Raw genomic sequence first — 16,725 nt, 5'->3', positions numbered from 1 at the left:
ACCTATTTAGTCAGTGTCTGCAAAACTGTTCTACTACTGCAGGAAAAAATTAAAGGACAGTAAAACTCAAAAGTTACAAAAAATTAATTCATACACAAGCAAGACTTAAAAGTCTTCAAAAATGAAACTAATACATCCATTAAAGGAATAGAATCATACTTTTTCTTGTTTTCTCTTGTCAGAGAGCAACAAGAACTCCAAATAATTTGAGTGTCTGAATCACCTGAAGCCCACAGAACCACCTGCTCTTTTCCAAACACTAGCACATCTAAGTACACACAGGTGAGATAGCTCCCCTCATTCATACATTTGCTTTAGAAGCCCGTAGCATCTGCCTCAGGGGATGTATTGGTACCACCCCCAACCTTCACAAAACCTGTTGGAGTTCAGCCTCCAAATCTGAGTTTATCCCTTCTCTCTGCATGTTGGCTTGTCACACATCTAGACTGCATGGAATGAGAGCCACTTCAGAGGACTGAGCGTGAGCAGAAGCAAGAGAGTTCAGACAGTACTGGGTCCTTCCAGATGCACAGTTTCTACATTCTTACACAATGACATTTGCTTTTTTCCAGATGTTGCCATTATCCTATTTCCAGAAACCTGGAAACTGCAAGAGATCTTAGCAGGTCAAAAAAAGGTGCATTTGGGGGATAAAGGTGCACTAGCAACAGAGGGACACACAGGAGTAACCACCAAATTCAGCACTGTTTAGGTATATATTTAAAGCCAAAGCAAAAAGAACCACAACAGAGGGGAAAAGTGGGAAAGAAATGAAAATAAACCAAGTGATGAACAGAACTGTGGGCTTACAGTATGAATCTCAAGAATAGCAAAGTAGTCTGCAAATCTGGAGTAAAAAGAAAGGAAAAGCCACACTTTTAATTACCAAGAAAGAAAATTATATACTTTTAACAAACCACATCTATTCTCTCAAGAAAAAAAATGAGGCAATTCATTACCAGAGATGGCATTTTATATAATACAGTGAAGCAGAAACCTGTATTGTTTAGTTTACTCTGCCAATCTAATTGGAGTGCAGACTCCAAAAGGGCTCTAAGGGAGAGAATTTGTTCGTCATAAATGGAGGCTCTGCTATTGACAGTAAAATAACTGAGTATAAACATATTTCTATTGTAACTTTCATTGAAGCACATTTTTCTGATAAAGCCACTATTATATTCAATATATTTCATAATACATTCATAACACCAAAGTTGTTCATTCTCAGAAACAATGCTACAAGAGTGGAATTTTTCCTGCTCCTTGCAGTGACTCTCTCTTGGCTTATCCGCTGGGAAAAATATTTAGACCACAGCTACCCTTTAGTATAATACAGCTTGAGTTGCTTGATAAAGTTTGGTGTGTTGTGCTGCATTTTCACTTTTCTAGTTCATGAAGAGCCTCAGACTTAGCTCTCTAGATGTCACTGTTGGGCAAAGAAGGGGACGAACTCAGACAGCAGAGTTTGTAAAGCTCTGTCACCTACTTCTTAAGAGACTAGTTAGAATTGTTTAGAAAAGTCACCAACCCTTGAGTTGCTAATGACCACCAGCACCAGAAACAGGGAGGAAATGAAAAAAATCACCTTCTTATAATGAGGTTGTCTTTTTTTGAAAACAGAACACCATCTCAGTTCCAGACAGATTCTGGAGCTTTCTGGTACAACAAATGACCTTCTGCTCCATAGCATAGTGTTGAAAATACCTCATTTATGTTTACTAATCAGCACAGAATTTGAGTAAAATTCTGTTAAACTTGTTCAGATATTCAGCAAAGTGGCAAGTAAATCACAGCTTTCTGGAGATTAAGCCATGCAATTTACATTCTATATATTTAGCAGTATTGCATTTCAACAGGGCATTTATAAAACTGCTACATTAAAATAGACAGTTTAGCTACATATAGATCCCCACTTCTTGACAAGAGACCCTTTCTTTTTCTTCCATATCACAAGCAATAAAATTGCAGACTAGCATTATTAATTGGCAATTCCAGCAATTCTGAAATACTGTTTATGTGAGATTTCTTTCTGGAATAATTCAAAACCTATATAAAATAAAATCTAACAATTTTCTAAGCAGCACTATTTTCAGTTTCACTAGAAAAGAAATTAATGCCTGCTCCCAACTGCAGCCACACAAAATACTTATCAGTGTGCAAGCAGAAGGACAGACAACATTTAGAAAAATGACAGAACACAGCTAGCAAAACACCCTTCCCAGATTTTCCAGGTAACTTGGCAAAAAATATAGCATTCTCCTTAGTTTTGAGCAGCAGCACTGCACAAATTAGTATCACCACCCACTAACCATCCAAAATCAGAGCTTTCCTTACCCCAAATGGTGGATATGAAGCAGCAGCAGCAGCGGAGGCAACACTCACTGCGGGAGGTGGTATTCCTGAAGAAGAAGGTGGGAACAGACCCAAGGCATTCAGATTTAATCCAGGAATTAAATGTGCTTGAAGCTGCAATGGCAGAAGAATGAAGATTTAGAGTTCTGTTATTAACTTACATAAAATCCTAGTTGGCATATGCTATTAACCTTTTGGGATGTTATTTTAAAAAATAATTCACCTCCATTACTGAAAGGACACTCCTTCAAACCTGTTTCCTAGACACATGTACAGACAATAACATTAAAAATACATAGTAAGAAAGGCAGATCATTTGTTATAACTTAAACAGCAAAACATATTTCAAATTTTACAGCAAGATATTCAGATAAAAGTACTATTTACTTTCAGAGTGAAAAAATTTATCAGAAAAATAATAGTTTTGTCCTCATACTAAAAAGACAGCTCTGTAGAAACAGAGAAAGATAATTCACAAGGCCTTTCTTTTCTTACACTGGGGGAATATATATGTGATATTATCACCCCATCCTCCCTTCCTTTGCAAAAGATGAAGTGAGATACCTCCAGCAATTGCTGGGAAAGAATCAACTATAAAGTCGCATGTCCCTTGCTTGACCACACCTGAGAAAAGTGACATCATCATGTGGTAGGAAGCATTTGTTGTCTGATACAGAACTTGTCAGCACCCTTTTCCCTTTTCCAGATTATTACTCAAAAACATGAATATGCTTTAGAAATACCTCAGCTAGAGAGACAGACTATCTCAGACCATTAAGATAAGTCAATCATAAGACACCAAAAAAACCTCAAGACTTCACCACCTCAGAGACTACCTTAATAATCACTACAAACTAAACTTGAAATCTATACAGTAACAGATGTAGTTCTGGACTTTCCACATCTCTGTCAAATAGTAATGCAGTCTCTAACTTACCCCATGTTTCTGCTTGTTATATGAAACAAAAATGCACCACTATTGAATACTTTGTTCCTCATGTGTAGTTCATGTACTGCATTTTTCTTTGTGTGGGGGGAAAGTGGGGAGAATATTCTCTCCACTTGGTGGGACAAGCATTAAGAACAGGACTACTGCGAACTGAAAAAATATTTCCATTTTAACTCTAAGACCATAAGATTTGGATACATACACACATACAAAGCTTTTCCTAACTATCAAAAAAATCTCAATAATTTCTCAATATGCATTAGTAACACTTTGGCAAACTAATGAGGTATGCTGTTTTCATTATATCATCACCAATCATCTTCAAATAGTTATATGCCTTTATCATCTATATCAAGAAAAAACTTTTAATAAAACCTTCTTAAATTAAATAATTAAAAACAGAAGAGAGCCTTCTTCCACACATGATTAGGCTATTTATGTGAAGAGACTGAATCACTACTTTAAAAAACATGCAAGCCAGAGCACATAAGCCACAACAGCACAAACACACCCTCCTTCAGGTTCTTGTAACCAGAAAAAAGTTAAATGCTCAGTAATTTCCTCAATCTAAATAAAGTTCTCAGTTCCCCCACACAAAAATAAACCAGAAAAAGCCTCCATTAAAATAGCACATATAAATAAATAACAAAAACACTTGCCCACACTCCCACAAATAAATAAGAGGTAACAGAGGCTGCAACAGAAAATTCTGATGTGATATTAGGAGGGGGAAAAAAAATCATCATGAGAGCAGTGAGGCAGGGCACAGGCTGACCAGAGACAGTATGGGCTTTCTATCCATGGAAATGCTAAGGAGAAGACAAAGTTCCTACACGTTCCTACTCGTTTAATTTTGAAGCGGGGCCTACACTGAGCACTGCTGGCCCAGGTGACCTCCAGGGGTCCCTCACACCCAAAACCCTTCTGTGGTTTTAGTCCCAGAAAGAGCCCACACCCTAAGAAAACTCACATTCATAGCAGCAATATCATTTTCATAGGACTCCCTGATTTTCTTCATAATTTCTTCCTCTGCCTTGGCACAAGTTTCAATACTGCCTTTAACTGTAATGGTCCTTTCCGGATTATAGAGTGTCAGGTCCTGCAATCTGCAAATGACACAGAAGCACAGTGAATTAGCAAACAGAGAAGATAAACCAGATTTATCATTTGAGTGCGACAACACCCAAGCATGTCGAGTTTGCCCTCCTAAGACAATTCGTAACTGGGCTCAAATACAGTTCTCAGATAATCTGGGGGAACTCCGGCCTGACAGGAAACACGAGACCCCTCACGGCGAGGTTTGGCACGGGATGGCAGAGACACACCGCACAAAATGGAGCCACCACGCTGTGGGGGGACACACAGAGCTGCAAATGGAGCCACCACGCTGTGGGGGGACACACAGAGCTGCTGCAGGGCAGTGCAGCAATGTCCCACCTCACACCAGCACTACCAACAGGGACAGGGCTTCAGACACTCATGTTGGACATACCAGAAACACGCCCTAAGGAACATTCCTTCCTTGAGAACTATTATTCCTTAAGGAAAAGGGAGAGAAGTCCAGCCTCAATGAAACTGCAGGAGAGCCTCCAAACCCTCAAAAAGGGAAAAAAGAAAGGCTGTGTGCAAGTCAACATTTGCTGCTCAACACTAGTAACTCCTCAGGGAAAATGAAAGAGTGACAGCATTACACCAGGGCTTTATTTGGCAACAAATGCTAACCTCCTGTGATAACATGGATTAAACATGCTGGGGAGCCGTGCCATATCCATGTACAGAGAAAAGGTAAAGAGGTGAAGACAAAGTCCAGAGCAAGATGCAGGAGTGAGGAAGCCCATGGCAGGAAGGAGGGAGGAAGCAGCACACAAGGCCTCGCCTTCCCGCACAGCAACCCGCACATCTCGTCCAGGCACAGCACACATCCACTGAGCAGTCCTTAACCTTCCAGTGCGGGAGCACTGAAGTACTGCCCCAGGAAGAAAAGTGGTGGGAAACATCCCAGAGAAGAGAGGAAACACTTTCCCAAACCTGATGCCTTACTTTAAATTTACGGACAAGCTTACCAAAAAGCCTGAATGAAGAGACCACGAGAAAGACTAATTAGATATAGCAAAATCAATGGGCATATATCCTCTCATTTATGTATTGACTACACTAGATGACTTCAGGGGGCTATTTTAGGCATAGTATGACAAATACAATCTTGAGGCCAAGATTTTAATGCAAATAAACCATTAACTTGCTAAATTAAAAAATACTCTGTAGCTATTTACAGACAATGTGTTATTTGTGTTATCATCAATAAAGACAAGTGGATTTCATGGAATGAAGACCATTTTGTCATGTACTCTGTACACGTTTTTTCCCCTTTTTAGCATTAATAGTCTGTGTACTGTTTGCAGACAAAATGTTTATGAGAACATGTTCAAGAGAGCATGCTGGCCTTAAAAAAAAAAATCTATTCTTGAAGCATATTTATTTAGGTGGGTTTTCTCTATTTGATTTCTTTTCCTCAGACTAATTCCATAAACACACACACCTTTAAGGCAGGCCTCAGGTGCTTTCATCCAAATTTGTTTTCCTCTTTTTGAAGAGACACATTTACTCCCATCTTCCTTGTCCTCATTTGAGCTATTTCCTGCAGTTGTCTCCTTTTTTGTCTCCTGCATGTATTCACACCTCTTCATACATTTTCATGTGTTTTCCCAACCTTTTCCCTTTCCTACAGCCTGTAAGCCTAATTCTGGCCAAAGCCAAATCCAGGATGCCTTCAAGTGCTTGAAAGTTCATGCCAGAGCATTCATTATTCAGAACAGGAGGTTCTCTGAAGATATTACTCCAGGTAAAACTTGACTGCCAAGCTTCTACAGAGATGTTAATCTAATCAGTGATTTACAGATTTCCAGTAAAGGTGGAAACTCCTGTTTAATCTCAGCGAAATTTGAACAGGTCTCAGTTACCCTCAGAAACTCAGACCAAAAGATATTACTTTGCAGCAGACAAGCCAATGTATTGTAATTTGGCTGTCAGTGGTCAAGAAGGACAGAACTGCTACTAAACATATCTTTTCAGTATTCATTTTATCTATTTCTTTCCCTCTGATCCAAAAATTTAATACATACTGGAAACATTTTCACACATAGCTCAGAACTGATCCAGACTTAGAGTTTCAAACACTCATCATTACATATGGTATAATATGTTAAAAACAACTGACACTTAAAATATAGTCTAACACAGGCTCCACGTAGCCTAGGTTATTTTTAGGCTTGCTCTTGACTGAGTTTACAATGAAGACTCACTGTTTACATAAAATTTAACTGAGCTTAAGTAACAGTTTAATCCATATGATGGAAAGGCCTCTGAAGAGCTGTTATCTCAGTCTTCAACAAGCAGAATATTTTTCTAAGAGCTCTGTACCTGAATGTCCTGCAGCAGCATTGCTGCTGTTTGACATCTCACCAAAAGATTAGGCCACCAAAAACTTACGGTGATATTGTGATTTTAGTATCTGTGTCCTGTTCAATTTTCTTCAGGTTTCTTCCTTCCTTGCCAATAAGTCGGCCAACAAAGTTGTTATGTGCCAGTATCTTCAAGGGAATTTCTTCTGTACTGTAATGGAAGTTATACTTAGTGAGACTTTTGGACACCAGAGTAGAACTTTTATGCATGTTGTGGATTAATTTTATTTTCATAGAAATATCCACGACTCCCATTTGCATGTTTTCACTGGGTGCAGAATAAGTCCAGGTGCAATGGGCTTTTCAGAACTATTACCTATGGCTCAATTTTGACATACCTTGAGATAAATAAAGCTCAGACTGAAGTAGCAAGAGCTGTTGGGAGGGAAGAAATATATCTTGAAGCTTTTAGTGAGGGCTCGCAACTTGTCATGCTCGCTCTGACTAAAAGCTGTCAGTTGCTCAAGAAACTTACACATTTCCTCCCGTTCACCTCAAAATCACAGCCAGACAACAACTGAAATTGTAGAAGCATGCTGGGGCTAATTAAGCAAGTAGACTGTCCTGAAAGGTAAAATATCTCAGTTCCTTTACCTACTTAGATACAGATAACAGCAAATATTCACTTGTTAAGAGCTTTAAAGACTACTTCTTAAAATGAAGCCAGTGAGAATTCAGAATTTTTAATGCTTTCACAATGAAATGCTTTTTACTCACAATTTAGTATCTTGAGCTTCCTTTTGCATGATCTCCATAATAATTTTACAAGCTGTTGAGCAACCTTCAGGAGTTGAGTGGATGGTAATTGGTTTCTCAGCAGCACCTGCATTTTCCTTACGATGAATATCAATTCTTGGAAGAAAGAAAAACAGTAACTGTAACCACATACTCTATGGTAAGCCTTGTGTATTTCCAGCTCTCATAAAACTAATTTATTCTGAGGTAACGATGACTATATATTAGTAGTTTAATATTAAAAAGTTTACAACTACTTAAATATACCATTAATTAAAATTTGTGTGTTATGAAGAGCCTCCCCAATCCTGATTTTACCAGCTAAACCCCACTTTTGTGGACACTGGGATCTCCTTTTCTCAGTAAACTCCCTTCAAGATATTCAGGGGAGTTGTTTGACTGACAATGTGGTAAACCCCTGAAGACAACATCTCATCAAGCTTTCCCAGTGCTCCATCTCCAGCCACACTGCTCTACCTGGAATGACTGTGCAGCTACAGGAGAGTCAGGCTTTGTCCCATTTTATTTTAAATACCTTAGCAGCAGAGTTTCCCAGCACACCTCGACTAGAATGTAGCATGGTGGTACTTTGCATCCATCCACAAGATTAGTTTCTTATACTTTTCCAGCCTGATTTTGTCCTGATACCACCTTTACCATCTACCACCCTGAAACTACTAGCCTTGTTCTACAACAGGTATACGCAGTTCTAAGAATTTAATAAAAATGAATTATGACCTGCATAAAGACAATGCCTTGATATTATTTCTCCTTGCCAATAACAGCAGCTGACATCTTCTTTCCACCTCTGCTTTTTGTTCTTGCCCCTCTTCCACATGTAACAGCTGTTTCCTAACTGAAGCTTGAAACCATGCTGCTTTTCAAGCAAATGCCTTTTTTTCTGCAGTTCTTTCAAGTACTGAAAACTCATTTTGTTTCACAAGGCAGCATTTTTCAAGAAACCTGTGGCAATTCTTAGTGGAACTGAAAGTAGATGAAATTTCCTCTTTTTTTATCCCCAAACCAATGAAAACATCATTCTCAAAGTTGCATATCTGCAAAGTTAGCAACCTGCAATTATTTCTGCTCTACCCACCCTTCTCTTAGATATAAAAACTTTCCTTATGCAAATCTTCCAAGACTTTTGTAGTCCAAGAACCAGATGCTTTATGTATCACCTGAAAAATTGATTACCCATAGAAAAATTGCAACCAAGCCTTGCCAGGACACCACAAATCTTTTAAACCTGTGTTGTTAAACACACTAAATAGTCTCCTGGGTTACATCGTGCTAATGAGAGGTTGGAAGGAACATCATGATAATCCTGGGTTTGGGGAGGGGGGGAAGCATGTTTGTTGGGGGCTGGGGTGTAATTAAAGAGGAGTCTTTTATCCTCATTAAATGCTCTAAAAACTGAGGCTCCCACCCACCCTCAGTCCCCTCACACACAGCTCATTCCCAGGTCCTGCCTGCTGCACAACTGCAGAGCTGGGGGCTCCTACCAGTGGGGGCTGCTGAAGAAAGCATTTTAATTCTCTGCTTTTAGGGGTATCCTAGAAAAACTCTTGGAATAAGAACCCCACCTCCCTCTGCATCTGTGCTGAGCTTTTCCTTCTGGGGAGGGATTTAACATGAACTGGAAACAATCTCTTCCAGCGTCTCTAGACCCCAGTGCTCTAAGCTTCTTAGGTCACTTAGCAGCTTGCTTTTTGCCTCCCATGCATTTCCTTAATCTGTGTTTTGGTGTGGTCTGCAACTTGATAGCAACAAATATATTCTCCAGAAACAGAGGAGGGTAACGTGTAAGAAGTAGTGAGGGGAGATAAAAAGTTTTTTTGTTTAGGGTTTTTTTCCTCCCACATCTTGAATTGACAAAATTTACAAATCCAAAAAGTGCTTTAAATCAAACTAAACTAGAATAAACACTTGAAGACTTGGGTACATCACCACACTGACTGTATGTGACTGTTCTGTCCCCCAGAACAACATATTACAACTTTCAGTTTCACATTTTGGACGGGAACCATATTAGTACATATCTAAGCAAAACTCTTCACCAGAGTACCAACCTGCTAGCACTCCTCTTTTAAAAAGGGATAAAAAAGTCACCTAGTATTTGAACACGTGTCAAGGACAGAATCCAGGTCTTAAATAAATAGTGCAAAATATTTCCTGTTCTGTTATCTTCATTTGCTCTCTGACCATGCAGATTAACAATAAAGTTCTACAAATTCCTCCTTACAAGGATGACACAATATTAAAGCTATTAATTACAGGTTTGTAAAATAACTTACTTGGACTGTGTCTGCTTGGTAATGTTTCTGATTGTGGCTCCTTCTTTCCCGATAATGGCTCCTACAAACTGTGTGGGAACCAGCATCCGTAGAGGAACGTCCGACTGTGGTTTCTGCCGCGTGGTTGCGCCGGGTGACCCTTGTCTGGGAGGACCCCTCTGGCCAAATCCACGTCTTCCCTGGGGATGTTGTTGTGGAGGTTGCTGGGCTGCCATCTCATCAGGGATGTATGCAACTTTCAAGGAATAGTTTTCAAGCTGAAACCCGTTCAGTTTTTCTATTGCTCTGTTTATTTGGAAAGGGGAGGAGAGAGAAGATTAAAAAAAACCCACGGGCGCACACAGGGCCTTATGAAATGACAAGTTATTCAGATATAGACTTCTGTCCTTTTTAACTTGCATGACGAAACTAAAAACTCATTCCAAGATGGAAAGTTATATTTTAAATACTTCAGCCAAGATTTTGATTACACAAAGTCACCATATTAAGAACTACAAGTTAGCTCTTGCTTGTTCTGGGCTTCTATGCACTTTAAAGGTTTTGCTGGTCCAACCCTATCAGCAAAACCTCACAGGAGACAGAGCTTATACACTCAAAAGCATTCTTTTGCCTGATTTAATTTAAATCAATTTCCCAAATAGAATTAAAGCTGCACCAGAGGGAAAACTTTTTAGCTGCTATCACAGCACCTTCATTAGGGTTTTTGCCAGCGCAGCTATTTGGCTGCAGTTTTTGCAATAACTGATAGAGCTGTGACAGGAATGAAAAAAACACATTTATATGAAAGAAGAGAGCACCTTCACCTCAGCAGGAAAGGAAGCATTCAAAGCCAGTCAATGGCATCTGAAATCCCCCTTAGACTGCAAGAGCACCTTGCAACTTACTAATTAGCCATATTGTACGTAGGTTTAAAAGTTAACAAGGAAATTAAAGCCCCACGTCTATGTTAAATTCTCCATAAAAGCAAGGTTCTTAGAAGGCATTTAAAATGTTATTTCCACCTCCCTTGTTCTTTTAGTTAAGTATCACAGAGGGACACATACACAACCCCCTCGTACTGTGGTCCCTCGCACTGAAAACCTGCCGGTCACTCGGCATTCCCTCTGCTCAGTCCCTCTTCCTGACCAAGGACAGGTCTGCAGGCCAACCTGACCTGCTCTTGGCTCTCCTCTTCACAGGAGGAACTCAACTCAACTTAAAAATGACAGGTTTCCAGAAGGTAGAATGCCTTCCACTCACAAACAGAGTAGAGTCAATATGACTAAATATCTGGCAAACATTAGGAATAACTAAGCTAACATGCAACACATTGGTAAGCCAGTGGTATAAAATAAATACATTTGCCCAAAAAAGGCATTCCAGGTTTTGCTACGACAGGCAATTATCAGATTATTTAGGCAATTATTCAGATTATCAGCAATATACTGATCACTGAAATATGCACTCACTGATTTGAGTTAGTTCATAAATGCCACTTAATATTGAATCAAGGGTTACTGACAGATTTTCTTTTAAAAAATAAAATTAGAAAATAATTTAATAAATTAATAAATTTAATACGTTTAAAAAATAAATTTAATAAATTAAAAGGCAAGAGTGGGAGGGAGTCTCCATCTTTTATTAAAGAACTCACCAATATTTTCATTAAAAAGCTCCAACAACCATATGCTCTGGAGCAAGGCCTCTGAATTCAGAAACTTAACCCAGCCCCTCCATTCACTCACATTTGCAGGACATTCCTGCCAGTTTACCAAACATTAGCCTCAGCAACACTTATACTACTGCCTCAGCTACAAAGATAAAGAATGATGATAGCCACCAATTGCTTACATTTTCAAGAGCAGCCAGTGAAAACTATTTGTCTCCCAGGTGTCCCATTTGAGAGTCTGGGTCACAAGCAGCTGTCAAAGCCCAGATAAGAAGTGGTATTTGGGTACTGAGGATAGCAGGTCCCCTCATCTCTCAGGGGTTGAGCCAGCATCCTCAAAATACTCCAGCTGGACAGTGAAGAGCTCATGAGAAAACAAGTAATTTGTGTCTTTGGAACAATGTTTAATAAGGGCTGATAATAAATAAGGCCCAAGGCAATGCCAATGAACAAAGAAAGCAAAATATTGAATAACTGATCACTGTTCATTAAATACTTCTGTTAACCAAATGAGACACGAGTCCTTTGGGAATTGGACAGGAGTGTAATTACTCCCATAACAGAAGAATCCTTTACAGCAAGTGGCAAATGAGCTGGATTAAAATTTGCTGAGGTTATTTCAGAGCTGGCATTTTTAAACTTTTACTCCATGGACTTTGAAGAGCATTTTATTACATAATAAAACATATTTACAAAACAGTAAGAGCAGTGAGCAGACTAGTGAGACTTGGGTTCTATGGATTTGTCTCAATTTTTAGTTTCTGCATCAGTGTATAAAAGGCATTTCACTGAAGTCTCTCTACCTGGACATCATATTTGGAAAAGAGGTCTGAGACCTTGCCTTTTTATACACCCTGAACGTGTTCATTTCTTGTTGGTGGCAAATATCCAAGACCTCTCTTTCTAGGTTGAGTTTCACTGAAATTGCTACCAGAAAGGAAATGGCACTGCCAGACCATCCAATTGCACAAGCTCTGTTTCTTTGGGAATCAAACACCAAGATGTTGGAGAGAGGAACACCAACAATTTCGCAAATGTGCTGATAGGCTCCAGATTAACGTCCATCCCAACTCATTTCCCTCCACGCATTTATTTGACAAGTTCAGACATTGCTTCTTTCCCAAAATGTGTCAGCCTCCTGTCTTTAAAACATCTTGGACCAGAATCCCAGCATTAACATAAAACCTGACAGTAAATCAGTGCACCAGATTTCTCACTCTTCCTTAGAAGTGGCTGGGAAAGGAAAGATTAGGCTTATTGTCTGCAATCAGGCTTCATACCTATCATGGTTTCACAACAAACACTTCACAGCAACAAATATATATATATGCACTATATTTTCCTGGAAAGAAGGTTGGACTTTTTTTTTTTCTTAATAACAATTTATAAATTGCTAAATAGTTCCATATGGCTATAAGTACCTTAAATTCAAAGCAAACTTACAAAAGTTCATTTGCCATTGTGGAAAATTAATTATGTCAGCAGTGAACAATCTCTGGCCACCAAAACCATATGATGACATGGAAAAATAACACACTAATTCACCCTGTGAGTCACTGAGTTCTCCATATTTTACAGCCTGACTTGTTTTATAATTTGACTTGTTCAACTGATGGGAAGTCAGAAGAAGAATCAGTAATTAAATGCTGATCTCTCAAGCCTTTTGTGGAACTGATATTTCCTTGGTATGTGGTCCCACATCCTACACTGATTTGGGAACACACAGTGGAATGCCAAGAAAACTGATTTGCAGTGAATGTAGCACATACACAGTTCTAGTGCATTTCTTACAGAGGAAAAAAAAAACCCAGCTTTTGGAAGGTCCCTTTGGCTGTTGATTCTGGCCTTCACATTCCAATATTTGACAATTTTCACTAGGTTTTTAAAGTACTGTTATATACTTTTCTTCAGCTGTTCTGGACCCATTTTCATCAGTTTTGTGGCACAAAACAGGGGCTAGAATTAGGCAATGTGATGATTCAGCAGCCCTTCTGCACCATAACAAGCTCAATTTTAGAGCCATCTAGGCACTGCTTTGGGGGCTGGAGAGACAGATGTGGAAGAAAATCTATGAAGAAACAAGTGTTTAAGAACATCTATCCTCTAGATAGATGCAAAATTCCTGTAAAACAGCATCTAGGACAGCACTTGCTATCAGGAGAGCCAGTCTTACTCTCAGGGGAAGCCTGAGCCTCAGCTAAAAGCAAGTGACCAGCTCTTCCCAGCACTGGGGACATCTGTTTCAGGCAAAGCTATTGTCATTGTTGCAGTTCACCAAATACAGGTTACACCCAGCTCCTTCTGTAAAGCACATGCTCTCATTACTGACCACCTTGAGAACCCCAGAACACAGCAACACCACCCCTGCCTTCCCAAGTGCTGGGGATCTCCTTCCACGACACCACAAGTTAATGAAGGTCTTGCAGACCACCTCTGTCAGGGAGCATTGCTGAAACAACCCATAAACCATCTTTTACACATCAGTCTAAAAACCTGAAGAATCACTCAGTGAGGACAAAGATGGGGAAAAATTCAGTTAACTGCCACATTAAGATGTGGCCTCCACCCTGAAGTTATTCTTTTAAAATTTATATTTAGTAGAAAAGGAAAATGTTTCCATTTCGCATACCAGCGAGAGCTGGTACACAGAAATCTCTTAGAATAGTTCAGAATTTTTTAATAAAATGAATTCATTAAGAGACTGCAGAAACTACTGTTCATGTACTGATAAGATGGATAGCAGCCTGGCTTATATTCATGTGACACCTGCTCAGAAGCAGGAGTTTCTACATAAAAATGAAACATTTAAACAAGTATTCTGTAAATTAGTCACCTGAGTTTTTCCCATCAAAATGACATCTCACCACTCTTCTCTCATGAGCTCCCTACAAGAGGAAGCTTTCCCAGCCTTCTCCCTTTTGATGCTACTGGAGGTTAAACACCCTAGATAAACGATTACAGTAAAAGCACCAGGTCTTGTGCTGGGAATCATTCTTCCACTGATAGCATGATGACATGAAGCACTAGAAGGAGAACATATTTCACTCCCACATGGGGCTTTTACGTACACCACTTTTCTTTTTAGTTCCCTGAACAGATACGACTGCATACAAGAAGACAGACGTACATGGCAAATTTTCTTTGGCATAATAATTTTTTTTACATTGAATAAAAACATAGGTTTCAACAGTACCTCTGAAAACAAAACCAAAACAAAATCTAAGCTTATAATACACCACCGAATTTTCAGTATTATCATTCTTATGGCAACATGAGCCCTGACTCACAATGGCATATGAAAGTATTAGTCATGTGAGCCCTTGCTCATTGAAGGATACATGTGCACACACACAGATGTGTGTACCCTTTTCATTGAAAGGGTAATGAATTTTTTTTTGCAAGTATTCTGATTAAAAGGTGATCACTACTGGACTTTCCTGGGTGAGGCTAAATCTTGTAGCATGTACTAGACTCCTGCACACTGGAACCTTTTGAGGAGGGAAAGAGAAGGTGACATAGCTTTTGAAGATAGAAGCTGTAATTTTGGTGGCAGCACGTCACAAGGACATAGTATGTCCTGTTGGCTACAGTGACGTTGAGACTGATGTTGGGAGAAGGGGGGGTTGTGTTTTGGCAAGCATGTCCCAGGCTGCCTCATCACCTGCATGCAGCTGGTTGGGTTGTGCAGGGTTAAGCACAGGCTCCAGGCTCTGTCCCTCGCTCTCTCCTCTCTTCCAAATATTCAACGACCCACGACAACATTCAACAATTGCCAATGCCACAGCAGTGCACATGCTTTGTAAAGCCCTCTCCAGTTTCTGGGAAGGAGAGCAGCAGGGACAGTCAGAGTTGGAACAAATCTCTTCTCCTCCCAAGTGCTTGCAGGAGAGGAGAGGAGGGGTGTGGTGTCAGACCTGGTAGTGCCAGCCTTCTCTTTGCTACTTACAGTCCTAGAGAGCAAAGGGTGGTTTTCCAAGGCCCACACACTGCTCTGCACACTCCTGCAATGCTCCTAGGCTGCCAAAAAGTGCCTGATCTGCCATGCTGGCTCCTCTTGCTCTGGCCACATTGGCCAGAAGCAGCATCCTGCTTTTTCTGACAGGACAGGCTATGCCTCTCCAGCTAGGAAAGAGGCACAACTACAACAGGACAAAGACACAGATCTATCCCAGCTAGAACTCAGGAACTGCACACGTCTCAGATTTTGGGTGCTGCATGCTCCAAGACTTCTTCCTCAAAAAGACTGCAGCAATCTTTAGTGTTTTAATTTTCCAAGCTAATTTTGGATGCAGACCTGAATTGAACGTGCCACAACTGTAGTACCAGCCTAGAGGGAAAAGCCTCTGCCACAACTACTTAAATTTGCAAGACAGAAGGCAGCTCAGTTTCCCAGCTGGGCGGAAGCACAAGTTTTATTCAAAAGTACTGTCCTCCAAGCAATGCATACCACACTCACTTAGAACTGCTTATCAAAAGTATCTCCAGATTGTGTTACAGCACCCTCACCACACACTGCCAGTACACTCCAACAGTCATGGCAGTGCCATACAGATATCCAGCAGGGAAGTAGCCAACTTTGCATGTTCTGTCAGCCAACACTACTGTGAGGTTAGTGTGTGCATTGCAAAAGTACAGAAGAGGTACAGTTAGACCTAGGGACACACTGTATGTGGCAGAAATCTTCATGTCATGCTGTTGGATCCAAAACTCATGGCAAAGAGCACTCACCCTGAAGAGCTAAATTCCAAACTACAAAGCTTGTTACCAGGTGCTGACTCTTTACAAGCCCAAAGAGCTTTTGATAAAGTCAGTTCTTGTTACTGCTTGTCCTTCATAGGATGACCAGCACTGCCTTTGTCAGCTATCAGCACTTGCACACTGCTCCCTCTCTCTCCCCTGCCACTGCTGTACCCCACAGCCAGTTCCAAGCAGCAAAGCCAGATCATGTCTGGGAAAACCATTTCACTGAAACAGCACTGCAGTCACTATGGGAAACCCCCACACACGCAGGTCCTGTAAGCAAGCCTTCATTCCAATTCCTCACCGTTTTTTTCCCTAAAAATACCTTGACCTAGCCACTTCTCCTAGGGGTTTCTAAACAACTGCAAGGTCATCTCCCAACTCAAACAATCTGAGCTAACATTTTCTGTACATAATACATAATGAAGCCATTCACAAATGCAAATCAATGTTCCTTCCACTTGCCCTACCTGTTCCAAGGAACCAAACTGCTATCGTTCAACCTGTATTGCTTCAGCTCCCCTACAACATCCACACTGCATGCCA

The 16,725-nt window shown here is 40.2% G+C and overlaps 1 protein-coding gene across 3 annotated transcripts in view; it reads right to left on the bottom strand.

The window, feature by feature from the left end:
• IGF2BP3 (insulin like growth factor 2 mRNA binding protein 3) overlaps nt 1-16,725 on the bottom strand; it is a 113,064-nt gene that overhangs the window by 24,578 nt on the left and 71,761 nt on the right. For all 3 annotated transcript variants that reach the window (XM_086853756.1, XM_086853768.1, XM_086853764.1), the window contains 5 exons: nt 9,792-10,076; nt 7,480-7,614; nt 6,791-6,913; nt 4,272-4,407; nt 2,335-2,466 (listed from right to left, as the gene is read on the bottom strand). In XM_086853756.1, coding sequence (XP_086709882.1) covers nt 2,335-2,466; nt 4,272-4,407; nt 6,791-6,913; nt 7,480-7,614; nt 9,792-10,076 — 811 coding nt within the window. The remainder of the gene's footprint in view (nt 1-2,334; nt 2,467-4,271; nt 4,408-6,790; nt 6,914-7,479; nt 7,615-9,791; nt 10,077-16,725) is intronic.

The sequence above is a fragment of the Cyanistes caeruleus genome, chromosome 1 (genome assembly GCF_971803275.1).
Source record: "Cyanistes caeruleus chromosome 1, bCyaCae1.hap1.1, whole genome shotgun sequence".
NCBI lineage: Eukaryota > Metazoa > Chordata > Aves > Passeriformes > Paridae > Cyanistes > Cyanistes caeruleus.
The sequence above is the reverse complement of the archived record's forward strand: the minus strand, read 5'-3'. Positions and strand labels throughout refer to the sequence as shown.